The 15,564-nt window shown below is 37.6% G+C and overlaps 1 protein-coding gene across 2 annotated transcripts in view; it reads right to left on the reverse strand.

The window, feature by feature from the left end:
• Positions 1-5,442: 5,442 nt before the first annotated feature.
• ZPBP (zona pellucida binding protein) overlaps positions 5,443-15,564 on the reverse strand; it is a gene marked incomplete at its 3' end in the record, with an annotated part of 104,878 nt that continues 94,756 nt past the window's right edge. Inside the window, exon 8 of one of the 2 annotated variants that reach the window (XM_080818990.1) lies at positions 5,443-5,569. In XM_080818990.1, the coding sequence (XP_080675116.1) occupies positions 5,475-5,569 (95 nt within the window). The remainder of the gene's footprint in view (positions 5,570-15,564) is intronic. The other variant, XM_080818992.1, reaches the window with a different exon arrangement.

Consider the following 15,564-nt stretch of genomic DNA (forward strand, 5'->3'; position numbering starts at 1 on the left):
GAGAGCTTCTATTTTGAGATTTTGAGAAAGCCAGTCCTCCACTTGCCAAGAACTCCTCCAAGCTCTAGTGAAAGGAGTGTCCTCTAGACATATCAGGGGCAGGAGATAGGGGAGTGGGCAAGCAGTTATCACATAGAAAATCTACTTCAGCACTCCAATCTTCTCAGACTTTAGATATCTTATTCAGCATCCAGGTAATTCCAGCTTCATCAATTCCATTCAGCATAATCCACTGCTGGATTCAAGTTGATTCACAGATTCCAAAGTCAATCAGATGAGCAAACTCTTTTAGTGCTGTTCTTAGCTACTCAAGATAATACACTGAATCCAGACCTCTGATAAGTCTGTCCATTTCAGTAAATTCAGTCCAATTCAACATTACTTTCCTTCCATTCTGGGTATCCTTGGGATCTACTCCCATATGTATCAGTTTTAAGTTTTCTATTGCTGTGTAACAAATTACCACAAATTCTGTGACCTGAAACATCTATTTATTCTCTTGGTGTTCCGCAGGTGAGGAGTCTGAGTGTGGCTTAGCTGGGTCCTCTGTGCAGGACACTGCTTTTGTCAAGGTGTTAGCTGGTATGGGTTCTGTTCTGAGTATGGACACCTCTTCTAAGCCCATGTGGCTGTTGGCAGATCTCAATTATCCGCACTTGTAGAACTGAGGCCCTGATAGGTATTATCTGACAGGAGGGGCTGCTCTCAGTGTGCAGAGCTCCCTGCAGGTACTTGCCTCTTGGTCTTCTTATGGGTCCTGTCACAACCTGGCAGCTCATTTTTCCAGGACCAGATGATGAATCTCTTGCTCCAGTCTGCTAATACAAAGTCTAACATAACGTAAGGTAATCATACAAGTGACCATCCCACTTTTGACATCTTCTATCGTCTCAAATCAAGACACAGGTACTTCCCACACTCCAGACAGGATTCTACATGATACAACTCACTGGAGACAGGGTCCCCATCGGGGACAGCACGCATATCCCAGATATCTTCTGATATAAACTGGGCACTTCAAGTTTAAGTATAGGTTGAGAAGCAATGAAAAACAGTGATGATGGCTTTGGGAAGGAGGTGAGACAACCATTTTAGGAGAGACAATAGGTTCCTCAGACAATGGGAAGACCAACCTCCTCAGGGGTGGAAGGGTGGCTTCCACTGGCAAAAGCAGCCCAGTCCAATGTCGGGTTTAATGTGCCCGGCATCACTGGGATCTTCCCTAGGCCCTCATCTCAATTTTGAGGGTCCTACACTCTCTTTCCCAATCACTGTTTTATCTTTAGCATGAGAAACATTGCCAGGTTGTGAATTCAAGTCACTTGGTCAACCAGCCCTCCACCTGATTAGAACTTATCAAAAATCTGTGTGGTCACAGGAGCAAAGAGCTACTTTCATTACAGTCACATAGATTTCCAGTTCTCCAAAGCCTTCAACTCACTGTTTTCTTTCACCCAGTCCTTACTTCATAGTCTTCATTAAACTGTATTACTTCACCTGCTGCTTGACCCACTAAGACCCAAGTCCATGTCTTTTATTCCTTTCTTCTATTAATGAGAACAAAACCTGAATATATCAGCCTTCCACTCCTTTGTACTACTGGGACCCTTGTGACATGATTCCGTTCAGTATAATTTAGAAGTCTTGTACTGGGTTTTCATTTTCATCTTCTGAATGGAAGGTAAACTCAAGGCCTAGAAGCACAACCACCACCAACAACCGTGAGGACAAAAGCTGCAATAAGGAGGGGGACCAAAAAAAGGACAAGTGGCATGAGGGAATGATGGCACCATGCTGCCACTGCACCAGCTCTAAGCTGACCTTGCTGGACTTGAGAGAGAAAAGAAACCACCAAATCGGGACTCTGTAACTTGCAGCAGAACCCAGTCAAAACTGGCACACATCTTCACACTTACCAGCTATGTAACCTGGGAAAGTTACAGAATTACTGTGACTCATTTTCTCATATATAAAACGAGAAGAATAATGGTAAGTCACAGAGTTGAGAACATTAAATACGAAAATACACATGAAGGATTTCAAACAAGACCTTTCACATAGTAAGGAATCAGTAAATGACAATTATCAGCAACAGCAGCAGCACTATTCTACGAGGAAAGCATTCACCCATACTCAACATAATTAAAATATGGGAAACTGTTCCATATATTAAAGTAACAATTTAAAAAATGATGCCAGAGAGGGTGTAGTGAAGTGTGCACTCGGATATATTACTGGTAGGAGTACAAATTGGTACCTTTTTTTAGGAAGGAGATTGGCAAATGGTCCAGATGATTAGAAGTAGCCAAATCTGGTATTCTTCTGGCTACTTAGCATAGAGAAGACTTCAAAATACCAGAGTATTAAGAAAGAAAAAGTTAGCTGTCATGCTATGTGTAACAGTGAAACTTTGGAAAGCAGTACGAACATCCACAAATTAGAAATACCTAGCCATATTAATTTTGCTAAAGCATACCAAATATTATAGTAATTAAAATGTTAATGAATTGAATAAAATAGCATGGAAAACACACCTAATATTAAGGAAAATACTGGTATCTGTAGCATGAATAAAACGCTCACACCACCCGGAAATGTTAGCATTGCTGTTATCTGGGTTCTGATATTAACAAGCCACATTCCCTGCTACTGTAGTGAATACTCTATTGGTTAAGATCCTTGTACCTGCGAGTTAAACAAAAAATCTAGCTTGCTTTGGCACAAGGCATGTTCTCATCTCACACAACTGGGCAGGTCCAGAGCAGGCCGGGTCTCAGACACAATCTGGGCAGCGGTTCAACGCCATCATCAAGGCCCTGGTTCTTTGGATGTCTCCACTCTGTGACCTCAGGTTGGTCCATGGTTTCAACATACACTGCCAGAAAGAAGCCATGGACTGACAGTTAAGAAAGGACTCTCTCTGCAGTGAACAAACTTGGTGCTTTGCTGGGAAGAAGGGCAGGAGCAAATTCATGCCGGAGAGGTGGGCAATAACGTCGTCTGCCAATTTTGACTATTTTAATTTTTCCAAGTATGTTTATCGCTTCCAAGTTTTTGAAAAGTGATTTGTTTCTTTGTAGGAAATTTGAGAAACAGAGGATACCAAAAAAACCTCCTACATGATCCTATTACATAAAACAACTGTTGTTAACATTTTGGTTCATTTGACTGAAAACTCTAAAGAATAGTACAGAACATTCTATCCTATGGAAATAGCACAATTTATTCAATCACTTCACTCCTGTAGGTCATTAATGTTAATTCCATTTGCATTATTATATAGAATGTGGATGTTAATACCATCAGGCATAATATTACACCTGATTTCTGATTTACTTTCTTATGATAGTTTCTCTGTGACATGCCTGGATTGTCCTTGTTAGGGCTCTTTTTACATATTACCAAATGAATACACATTTACACATTTATAATAAGAAAAAAATCTGATTAATTAAATATAATATGGGAATCATATTTGCCTTAGCATCGCAGGTTCATGTAAACATCACATTGTTTTAATGTTAAAAATTGGTTTGTTAAAATGAAGGCATTATACAAATGTTAAGATATTATTCTGATGCAAACAAAAACAACACACACTTAAAACTGCCTTATGACAATAATGTCTCTCAGGGATTAATCTAATTTTTACCCAACACACTGTCATCACTTAAAACAATTTCCAACAGTCTACATTATATGTTAGCAGACGCAGTGGTTACCTTCATTACTGAAGTATATATTTATACTCACAGGACCCTTCCATGCCTCACTCCCACGACTCCCCTATGGTTGGTTTTCTCCTATCCCAGATCACTCTCTCTTCTCGACTGGATTCTGATCTCAGTAACCTGCACCACCATTTTAACTCTGCTTTGCTTCTCCAGGCTGACTAGCTGTTGAGCTGATACTGTTCATGCCCAGGAAAATGTTTTCTAAATCAAATTCCTCAGCAGTTTTAAATACCAGGAAAAGAGTTAATCCAAACTCAGGCAATACTAAAGAACATACATTTCAGTTCATCTTATTACACAGTCTGAAATCTGAAGCGCTCTAGCAGCTACACTGCTTCTACAGAGGAGGAGTTAGGAGGCCTTTTACTAGTTACAAAAGACACGTACTGAAGAACCATAGCCCCCAAACAGTATAATGGCAAATACGTGACTTAATAGAGCAAAGAAGGCTTTTTAAAGAAAAGACCTCTAAAAATCATATGAAAACAATTACGTCATGATTATGAAAGTTACAAGGAATTTTTTAAAGAAGATCACCAAGGCTAACAAAGAAATGTCATTTCACTTCCCTTTGTACTTGTGAGAATTCCAGAGTAATATTTGTCCACAGCATGACCAAATGAGAGACTAACTTATTTACTGGTCAATTTTAAAAAGTCAAATAGACCCTAGATATAAGTAAACTTTCTTCCTGTCAATGCAAAATCGTGCCTAGACCCCACCTGTGTATATTTGCCATTTACAAATGCTTACGTCTTAAGAAAGGAAATCTGAAGGGAAAAAACAGGGAATGTCCAAGAGACTAGAAAGTGTTACAAGTGAAACAAAAAATTGAGAAACTACTAATATTCTAAGTAGCTCAGGTATTTTTCTGATACTTAAACCCTTACATTTTGGGTAATTTTTCATATTCAAATACAGCACCCCAGTGTGAGAGAGGGGTACGCTGGTGGCAGCAGAAGCATCTGTGACGTAACACTTTAATGATAAAGGAAATGCAATAAAAGATGTGATGACTGTTTGATACTTTTCCCCAGAGGTGTCGTCAGGGCAAGAGATTGCCTAATTTCTCTCTCTCCACAATGTGAAAGTTCAAAGGTTAATTTAGGCACATACAGTGGTTATTCCATTCTAAAATGTCAGAAAGGTAATTTAAAGGTCTCTAAACCAAAAAGGTGAAGGTCATATTGAACTACATTAAAAACCCACTGAGTTTTTGGGACCTGGCCTTACACTGTAGTGGCTAAAAGTCTGCAATAAGATGCACCGGCTTTTTAAGACATGACCTTGAACTACGAAAGGTCAAACTATTAGAAATAAAATCTCAAAAAATTTAATCAAAGGTAGGAAGCAAGCTGAAATTAAAATGATTATAGAAGAACATGCTGACCTGAGATTTGTTAACATACTGTAAAGAGAATGGGCTGTTTTAAAATAATCCTGAAAATTCTTTTAGGCTAACACCAATAGAGTATATTTGAAACCCTTCTTAAAAATCAGTGATTCAAGAAATATTCTGAAATCATATGTAGTTCTGGCATTAATGGATAAAGATTAGTGGATGCTCCATTCGTGAAGCATTTGGACATACAATGTACAATGTTTCAATTAAAATGATGACACCATATTTTGTAAAATCTAATATATTTAATTTTGGCATAATAGTGATTTATTATGTATTAATATTTCAAAAATATACTTTTGTGTTTAACAAACTACTAGAGATCTCAAACTCATGACCTATAAGCATGCTTTTGCTCCAAACGCCAGGCTGCTGTTGCACTGAAGGCAGTGGGTTCCATCACGGGGGTTATAAGACCCAGGACTGCAGATCACTGTGAAAAAAGAATAGTTAATAGGCACCAGTTTCTTGAAATGTCAGATCAATTAATTTTACATGGAGAATCTATTTTCAAAAAAGACTTTTTTCTTTTTATAATTTTTGTTTTTAATCATGGTAAAATACACATAAAATTTACCATCTTAACCATTTTTAAGTGTGCAGTTCAACAGTGTGAAGTATATTCATGTTGTTGTACAACTAACTTCCAGAACTTTCTCATCTGGGAAAAACTGCAAGTGTATATTCATTAAACACCTCTCCATTTCCCCCTCCCCTAATGCCTAGCAGCAATCCTTCTAGTGTCTATTTCTAAATACCTCATGTAAGTGACAAGTTGTAACTTTTCACTGTGACCCTGGCTTAGACCAAGACTGCGACCCCACACGGTTTTACTGATCACACAATGTCGAGCTGAGAAAGCTAGCTAGGTCACCTGGTAGGCTGCATCAGAAGCCACAGAGCAGAAGAGGGCCCACACTAACGACCACACCTTCAAGGCACAGATGCCCCTAGATATGGGAAGAACGTCCAGCTTCTTTCTTTTTTTTTTTTTAAGATTTTTATTTATTTATTTGACAGACAGAGATCACAAGTAGGCAGAGAGGCAGGCAGAGAGAGGAGGAAGCAGGCTCCCTGCGGAGCAGAGAGCCCGATGCGGGGCTTGATCCCAGCACTCTGGGATCATGACCCGAGCCGAAGGCAGACACTTTAACCCACTAAGCCACCCAGGCGCCCCCCAGCTTATTTCTAATAATCTCCTGACTTCATGTCTTATTTCTGTCACTTGCTGAAAGATTAACTTTGGAAAAATTACTAACTTAACTCAGTCTGATCATCCTTAACAGTTGGAAAACTGTATATAAGGAATACGTTACCACAGTGATCTCTGCCTGTCAGAAAGTAAAGAAGGGCAGAAAAGAATCTAATGGCAAATACATTCTCATTGACTGACTCTGGATTCTGGGTAAGTGGTCAATTCTTAGTTCTAGCTTCCTCATTTGTAAACCAGGTACAGTAACAATGAAGACTACGCTATTATGAGAGGACTGAAATCAGATGACTTATATGAAAACGCAACCAGGACACCACCACGCCTCAATAAATGCTCTGCCGTCTGTGGGACCGCTTCTCCCCATGCTGGAGGCCACGTGATGCCCACCTATCTAACTGGGCTGGGGTCTCTGATTACCCTGTTCCTCCTTTTCCTATTGTAAATGTAGTCAGCCAAGGATTCACAGGGATGTCAGTTGCACATCTAAGGCATGGCTATTATGGGCCATCAGAGAAGATTCTTTTTCTGGCACCATGATCAATGACACGTGCCATTGTCTGGATCTCGGTCATGGTACATTATTTCATTTCATATCACTCGTTCAAAAAATAATCTTTCAAATTGGGAAATATTTGAACGATTACTCAGAGAAAGTATTTTTCATTCTGGTTTTAATAGATATTTTGTTTGGGGAATCATGTTTCAGGAAAAAATAGTGGTTAAACAAAGTTAAGTCAATTTTTTGCTGCAGTAATAACAGTATTTAAAGTGGCAATGTACAGGGTAAGAGTGTCATGATGTGACATTTTTCAAAGGTGTGTGATCATGGTACTCTTTCTTTCAAAACACATATTAGTATTTCTTAAAGTACAAATACGGATGCTGAGAAAAGGTATGTGTTAAGTCAATACACAGGGAGAAGAGAAACGTAAATGTGCAGGCAGTCTTTACACACATACTTTATACGGAGTATAACCAGTGGAGCTGACACTGGCAAGAAATCATCTAAACCCAACTTTAAATAAGTACGATCTAATAAATGTTCTCAGAATTAATAAATCTCTCTAACACAGTATGTGCAATACTTCAGAGTTCTTATCCACAGCACTCTCTCCTAAGACATATTCTAAAATATGTTCTCCTTTATGTGGAATTGAGGAAAAATTCTCAAAAGTTATTTAACTTTAAAGTAGAAGATTAGCTGGGGCACCTGGGTGGCTCAGTGGGTTGAGCCTCTGCCTTCAGTTCAGGTCATGATCTCAAGGTCCTGGGATGGAGTCCCACATCTGGCTCTCTGCTCGGCAGGGAGCCTGCTCCCCCAACCCCTCTCTGTGCCTGACTCTGCCTACTTGTGATCTCTGTCTGTCAAATAAATAAATAAAATCTTTAAAAAAAATAAAGCAGAAGATTAGCAAAATTATCTTCTAGGTTTTAGTCTCACTGAGCAGAATATTTCCCAGCTGTAGTTTTGAGAACAACTTGATTAAATCTTGATAAGAGAGGGAAGCATTGATGACTGATCAGTACTGACATACAAAGAAATGAGAAGGCAGAGGAAAAAATCTTCATGAATTTTGGATAGGGAATACTTCCTTAAAAAGGGAAAAAACCAAGCACAATATAAAACATGGGGTACATGTGGTATTATAATTAAGAACTTAATTAAAAAATGATAAAATTAACAATAGTCAAGCAACAAAACTGGGACACAGTTGCAACTAAATAATCAATGGAATACCATAGAGAATATACTAATAATTCATATTAGTCATGAGAAAAGGACAGAAAACCAATTAAAAATAGGAATAAAAGAGAAAAAATAGATATCCGACTAATGTCATTTTTACTGAGCCACAAAAAAACCCAAAACCATCCAAAGAAATTAAGAATTTGGGAATGCAAATCAACAGCAAACTGTAATATACTGACGGTGACTTCAGCAAGAGGACAGCTCCAGGTCCCGCAGGCTCCCACAGAAATATTAAATAAACAACTAGAGACTGGCTAAAATAACCTTCTAGGTCTGGAAATTGGTCAAAGATCAACAGCAACCAAATGAACATGCAATCGAGAAGTCATGTTCCAATTGGTCCAAAATTTGTGGCATTTTTTTTGCTCACCCTTGTCCCAGTTCCTTTCCAGGCAGACCCACAGGAGTGGCAGCCCAGTGCTGGGTTCCGTCCCACAGACCAGAGAGCAAAACAGATGGGATTGGCCACCTGTCCAACGGCCACCTGAGGGGTTCAGTTGCCATGCTGCTTATTTCAGAGCTCGTTCAAATCTCAGACTGTGGGAAGCCCTGGGCACATTCTTGAGAACCACAAGGCAATGACAGCCCCCAGATACCTGGGGTAGAGACTGGTGCTTAAGGAATAGGATAGAACACCTAAGGATCACAGGAGAAGCAGTGTGTGGACTCTCAGGGAAATGAAGATATTAAAAAACAGACCCCACCCCCCAAAAAAGCAGCCAAGTATACAGAGGAATCAGAAGAGAGCACATAGGACCAAACATTTGAGAAGGTGCTCAACGTCATTAATTATTAGGGAAGTACCAATCAAAACTGGAGTATGATATCACTTCACATCCATTAGAATGGAAACCACCAAAAAAAAAAAAAAAAAAAAAAAAAACAGAACAGAACAAGTGTTGGCGACGATGTGCAGAAACTGGAGCCCTTGCGCACAGTTGGTGGGAATGCACAATAGTTTAACTGCTATAGGAAAAATATGGAGGTTTCTCAAAACATTAAAAATGCATGTACCAGATGATCCAGCAGTCCCACTTCTGGATACAGAGCCAAGAGAACTGAAAGTGGGATCCTAAAGGAACTTCTCTAGACCTTTGTTCACTGCAGCATTGCTTACCATAGCCAAGAGGTGAAAAGAGCCCAAGGGTCCCTCAGTGGGCAAATGGACAAAGAAAATGTGGTATATATACACAACAGAATATCCTTCAGCCTTAAAACAATAAATCCTGCAACATGCTGCAATATGACAAAACTTGAGAATATTATGCAAAGTGAACTGAGGCCAGTTACAAAAAGACAAATAGTAAAAAAATAAAAAATAGTAAAAAAGACAAATGATTCTGCTTACAAGAACTATCCAAACAAATCAAACTCAGAGAAATAGAAAGAGCTGTGGTTTCTAGTAGCTGAAGGAGGAAGAAATGGAAGTTGCTGTTCAAGAGGTGTGCAGTTTGGGCTTATGAAAAGTTTTAGATATCTGCTGCACAACAACGTAAAGTTAGGGCTACTCAACTGTATACTTAAAAATGGTCAAGGCAGTTGGTTTTGTTACATGTCTTTTAACCACTATTAAAAGTTTTTTAAAAATACAACATATCAGAAGAGAATGAAAACCTTCCAACAAATAAGAGGCCAAGTCCACATGTCTTCACAGACGAATTCTACCATACATTAGAAATAAATAAATAAATACAGACAGACAGACATTAACCCCAATCCTTCTTGAATTCTTCCAATAAATGAAGAGGAAGAAAACCTCCAGACTCATTCTATAAGGGCAGAATTGCCCTATTACTGAAGCCAAAGACTGTACATGAAAAACAAACTATGGACTAATAACTCTTCTGAATATTGATGGAAAAATCTTCAACAAAATACTAAACCAACTCAGCAGCATATTAAAAGGATTATATACCATGGTCACTTTGGATTTATTTCTAAAACACAAGGACAGTTTAATATACAAAACCTAAGAAGAGCTCCTTGTATCATATGAACTGAATGATAGGGGGAAAATAACATACAATCATCTCCACTGATGCACAGAAGCATTTGACAAAATTCAACATCATGTTATGGTAAAAACTCCAAGCAAATTTCAATTTTATAATGGGGCATTATCAACCATAGTTACTATGTTAGATCCTGAGACTTTATCCATCTTATAGCTGAAAGTAGAACTTAAATGTTCTCATCGAAGTTAAATAGAAGGTAAGTATGTGAGATGATCGGGGTGTTAATGAAGTAGATGGGAGAAATCCTCCCACCATGCATATATATATATCAGGTCATCACAATGTACACTTTGAGTATCTTACAATTTTGTCCATTATATCTCAATAGGTATGAAACATACTACAGGAACATAAGTAAAGGAGCACAAGGCAAAGTAACCAAACAAAAAGGAGTTTTGCAGGGATGCCTGGGTGGCTCAGTCAGTTAAGTCACTGCATTTGGCTCGGGTCATGGTCCCAGGGTCCTGGGATAGAGTCCCGCATCAGACTCCTTGCTTGGCGGGGACCCCGCTTCTCTCTCTGCCTCTGCCTGACACCTTGCCTGCTTGCGCTTCCTCTCTCTCTCTGACTAAATGAATCAATAAAATCTTTTTTAAAAAAAGGAGTGTTGTAGTGAGTCAAATTTGGTTTCAAATTCTAGTTTTTCATTTACTATCTTTATAAACACATGCAAGTACCCTAAGACTGCTGAGATTCAAGTTCCTTGATTACAAAATTGGGATACTTCCTACATCAAAAGGCTATTTGTTATTTACAAAAACATTGGACAGACTTTTAGCAAAGCTTCAGTTATTATGATAAAGAAATCAGTGAAACATATATTTCTATGGGGCAAGCAGAGATTAATGCACTGACCGAAACACAGTCAGCACTCAGGATACTATGACAGAACTCAATCTTGTGTTCTATTCATTCTGGAGCTCCTATAGCAAAACTGTATTGCCCATGTGGCCCTTATCACATTTGGTCATTAACTGCTACTTAAATTTTCACACATTCAGATTTTTACCCCATTAGATTACACACTCCCTAAAATTCCCACAAGCTAAAATTCTGTGTGTTTTCAGGAATTTCCTCTCGTATCTTTTAAAACCATGTTTGGTAATGGATAATATAATAGATACTTATTTAATTAAAAAAAACCACTTAAATGAGAGGAGTAAAATGGATTTTCCTCAACCTGATAAAGGGCCTTCATGAAAACCCACAGTCAGTATCATAACTGTAAGAGACTGAGCTTTTCCTCTAAGATCAGGAAAAAGATAAGGATGACTATTATCTCTGCTTCTTTTAATACAACACTGGAAGTCTTAGCCAGAGCATGGGGAAAAAAAAAAAAAAAGAATTCAAATTAAAAAGAAGTAACATTAGCCTGTCCACAGACAGTATGATCTTCTATGCAAAAAACCCTAAAGAATCCACCAAAAACCACTAATTGACCTAATAAACAAATTTAGCCAAGTTACAAGATATAAAATTGACATGCAAAATCAGTTGTGTTTCTATACACTAACAATGAACAATCCAAAAATAAAATTAAGGAAACAGTTCTAGGGCACCTGGTTGGCTCAGTCATTAAGCATCTGCCTTCAGCCCAGGTCCTGGGATCGAGTCCCATATTGGCTCCTTGCTCAGTGGGAAGTCTGCTTCTCCCTCTCCACCTCTCCCTGCTTGTGTTCCCTCTCTCACTGACTCTCTCTCTCACTGTCAAATAAATAAAATCTTAAAAAAAAAAAAAGAAAACAGTTCTATTTATAATACAATCAAAAATATAATATTTAGGAGTAAATAACCAACAAGGCATAATACTTGTATACCAAAAACTACTAAAAATTACTGAAAGAAATCAAAGAAGACACAAATAAATGGAAAGACATCTCATGTTCATGGGTTGGAATATTTAATATTGTTAAGACGTCAATGCTACTGCAAACCATTCATAGATTCTATACAAATTTTATCAAAATCCCAATGACAATTTTTTCAGAAAAAGAAAAAAGTCCATCCTAAAATTCACTGACACCTCAAGGGACGAAGAAAAGCCAAACAATTTTGAAAAACAAAGCTGTAAATCTCATACTTGCTGATTTTAACACTACAAAGCTACAACAAACATGTCTGGTTCTGACACAGAGAAAGAGACACAAACAGAATAAACTAGTAAAGAAATAAACTCTCTCAGGGCGCCTGGGTGGCTCAGTGGGTTAAGCCTCTGCCTTCAGCTCAGGTCATGATCCCAGGGTCCTGGGATTGAGCCCCGCATCGGGCTCTCTGCTCAGCAGGGAGCCTGCTTCCCCTTCTCTCTCTGCCTGCCTCTCTGACTACTTATGATCTCTCTCTCTGTCAAATAAATAAATAAAATCTTAAAAAAAAAGAAAGAAAACTCTCAAATGATTTGGAACAGGAGTACCAAGATCATCAAATGAGGCAAGGACAGTCTTGCCAACAAATGGTAGTAGGTAAGGGACATGTCCACACTGAAATGTACGAGGCCGGACTCTTACCTTAAGCTATATATAAAAAGTTAGCTCAAAAAGATCAAAGGTCCAAACAGAAGAGCTAAAATTGTAAAACTCCTGGAATAAAATGTAGAATAAAAGATGCATGACATTACATTTTTCAGTGATTTGTTTATGTAACACCAAAAGCATTTGGACAAAAGAAAAACATAATTATACGCAAAAGAGATTAATATCCAAAATAATAATAGTAATAAAGAACTCTAATTCAACAACAAAGTTAAACAACCCAATTAAATAGTGGGCAAAAGCTCAAAAGTAGCCATTTCTCCAAACAAGACATATAAATAACCAATAAATACATAAAAAGATAATAACATCACTAACCATAAAGGAAATGCAAATCAACACCACAATGAGACACTTCACACACATTAGGGTGGCAAGTTACTTAAAAAAATAAAAAAAGGTAAAATAACGAGTATTGGTCAAGATGCAGAGAAACTGCAAAACTGAATTATGCTTTGTTGGTGGGGATACAAAGTGGTGGAGCCTCTGTGTACGGTGGTTCCTCCAAAAAATTAAAAACTGAATTACTATAGGATCCAGTGATTCTACTTCTGGGTATCAGCATATGGACTGAAGTTGTGTGCCTCTCTAAAATGTATATGTGAAAATCTAACTCCCAGTGTAGCTCTCTCTAGAGATGGGGCCTCTTAGGAAGTAATAAAGGTTCAATGAGGTCATAATAAGAGTGGGACTCTGATCTGATAGTATTAGTGTCCTTATAAGAAGCGACAGTGGAGTGCCCACTTTCTTTCTCCTTCAGCATACATTAACCAAGACCACCTGAGGATCTAACGAGAAGGTGGCATGCCATACCACCTGCAAGCCAAGAAGAAAGCACTCATGGGAAACCAAAACCTTGAACCTGAACTTCTAGGCTCCAGAATTGTGGGGGGAAAAAATTGTACTCTTTAAGCCATCCAGGCTGGGATTTTGTTATGGAAGCCCAAAAGCACTGATATAATATTTATCCACGAGATCTCAAAGCAGGATCTCAAAGAGATATCTGCACACCATGTTCGCTGCAGCATTATTCACAATAGCCTCGAGGTAGAAACAACCCCAATTTCCATTGACAGTTGAATGGATAAAAAATAAATGTGGTACATACATATGGATAGAGAAGGTGTAGTATAAGTCACAGGAATAAAAGACACGGCATAAGGAATATAATCAATGACATTCTAATAGCATTGTATGGGGATAGATGGTAGTTACACTTGTGGTAAACACAGCATAACGCATAAAATTGTCAGATCACCGTGTAGTACACCTGAACTTAATATAACATTGTGTGTCAACTATACTCAAATAAAAAATTATAAAATAAAAAAAGATGTGGTACATAAAAGTTAGGTGAACTAATGTGAAACAAATGTGAGAATGTGAAACTATGAAAAGTAATGTAGAATGTGTTGAAACTGTGTGACGGTAACCTACCACACATTTTCAAGAATGGGAATGTGGTCCATCCATACAATGGGATATTATTCAGTCTTAAAAAGAAAAGAATTCTGCATATGATACAACACAGACGCTAAGTGAAATAAGCCAAGCACAAAAGGACAAATACTGTATAAAGGTACCTGTAGTAGTCAAATTTATAGACAGAAAGAAGAATGGTGATTGTCAGGGCGTAAAGGAAGAGAGGACTGGGAACTTAATGTTTAATAGTACAAAATTTCATATGAGGAAAATGAAAAAAGTTCTAGAGATGGATGGTGCTGATGCTTAATACAACAATGTAAGTGTACTTAATGCTATGAAATTGTACATTTAAATATGCTTAAAACATTATCTTATGTATTAATGTGATACATTACATAGGGTCATCAGATCGAAAATATGTAAAGTGTGATTATGCCAAGAACTGCATACAAGATTTCTCCTACATTGCTATTGTGTCATACACCAAATTTGGAAAACAGACTGATATATTTTAGTGAATTTCATATCTTCTGACCCAGTATTAAGTAAAGACTTTGAAGAATCTTAGATACTAAGATGTATAACCAAAGATATTCATAACAGCATTGTTCATCATGGCAAAAAAAAAACAGAAGTACGAAGCAAATTCAGACAATGAAACAGATATATACACCTTAATATACTCATACAACAGAATATTACGTAGAAAAAGAAACTTTTTCAAAAAAAATTTTATTTATTTATTTGACAGAGATCACAAGTAGGCAGAGAGGCAGGCAGAGAGAGAGAAGGAAGCAGGCTCCCCACTGAGCAGAGAGCCCAATGTGGTGCTCAATCCCAGGACCCTGAGATCATAACCTGAGCTGAAGGCAGAGGCTTTAACCCACCAAGCCACACAGGCGCCCTCAGAAAAAGAAACTTTTAAAGATAGTATAACCATAAAAATATGAATGAATTTCACAAATACAGTCCACAATAATGTGCATCAATTAAAATGGCCTACTATTAGATTCTCAGGCTAGATTTTTAAAAATCCAACTTTACGCTGTTAAAGGAAAAGTGTAAATAGTAACGAAGTTAATTTTTACCAGCAATACACTCAAATAAAACATGAACTGCAATTTGCCTTTATATTAACTTGATGAACAATTTAAAACTGGCAGAATTTTAAAAAAATAAAGATGGTGGCTTATCCTCTCTAGACATCAAGACATTTAATAAATTTAGTAATTACCACAGATCAGTAAAACAAAAGAAGGACCCCTTAAAAGACATATATATGGCATGTACCCTTATTTTAGATCTGAGGGTTAAGAAAATTTTGACATTAATCAAATTAATTACTAAAAAAAAATTTTAGTGATTGTGAGGCAGGTAAATATTTTCTAGAAAGGAATAAAGAAAAGGGGTAATAAGACATACATGATAACAACAAAAGATATGTACCAAAAACAAAGTCCACAATGTTCAAAAACAAGTGGTAAGAAAACTCCAATT

The sequence above is a fragment of the Martes martes genome, assembly GCF_963455335.1.
Source record: "Martes martes genome assembly, chromosome: 11".
Classification (NCBI taxonomy): domain Eukaryota; kingdom Metazoa; phylum Chordata; class Mammalia; order Carnivora; family Mustelidae; genus Martes; species Martes martes.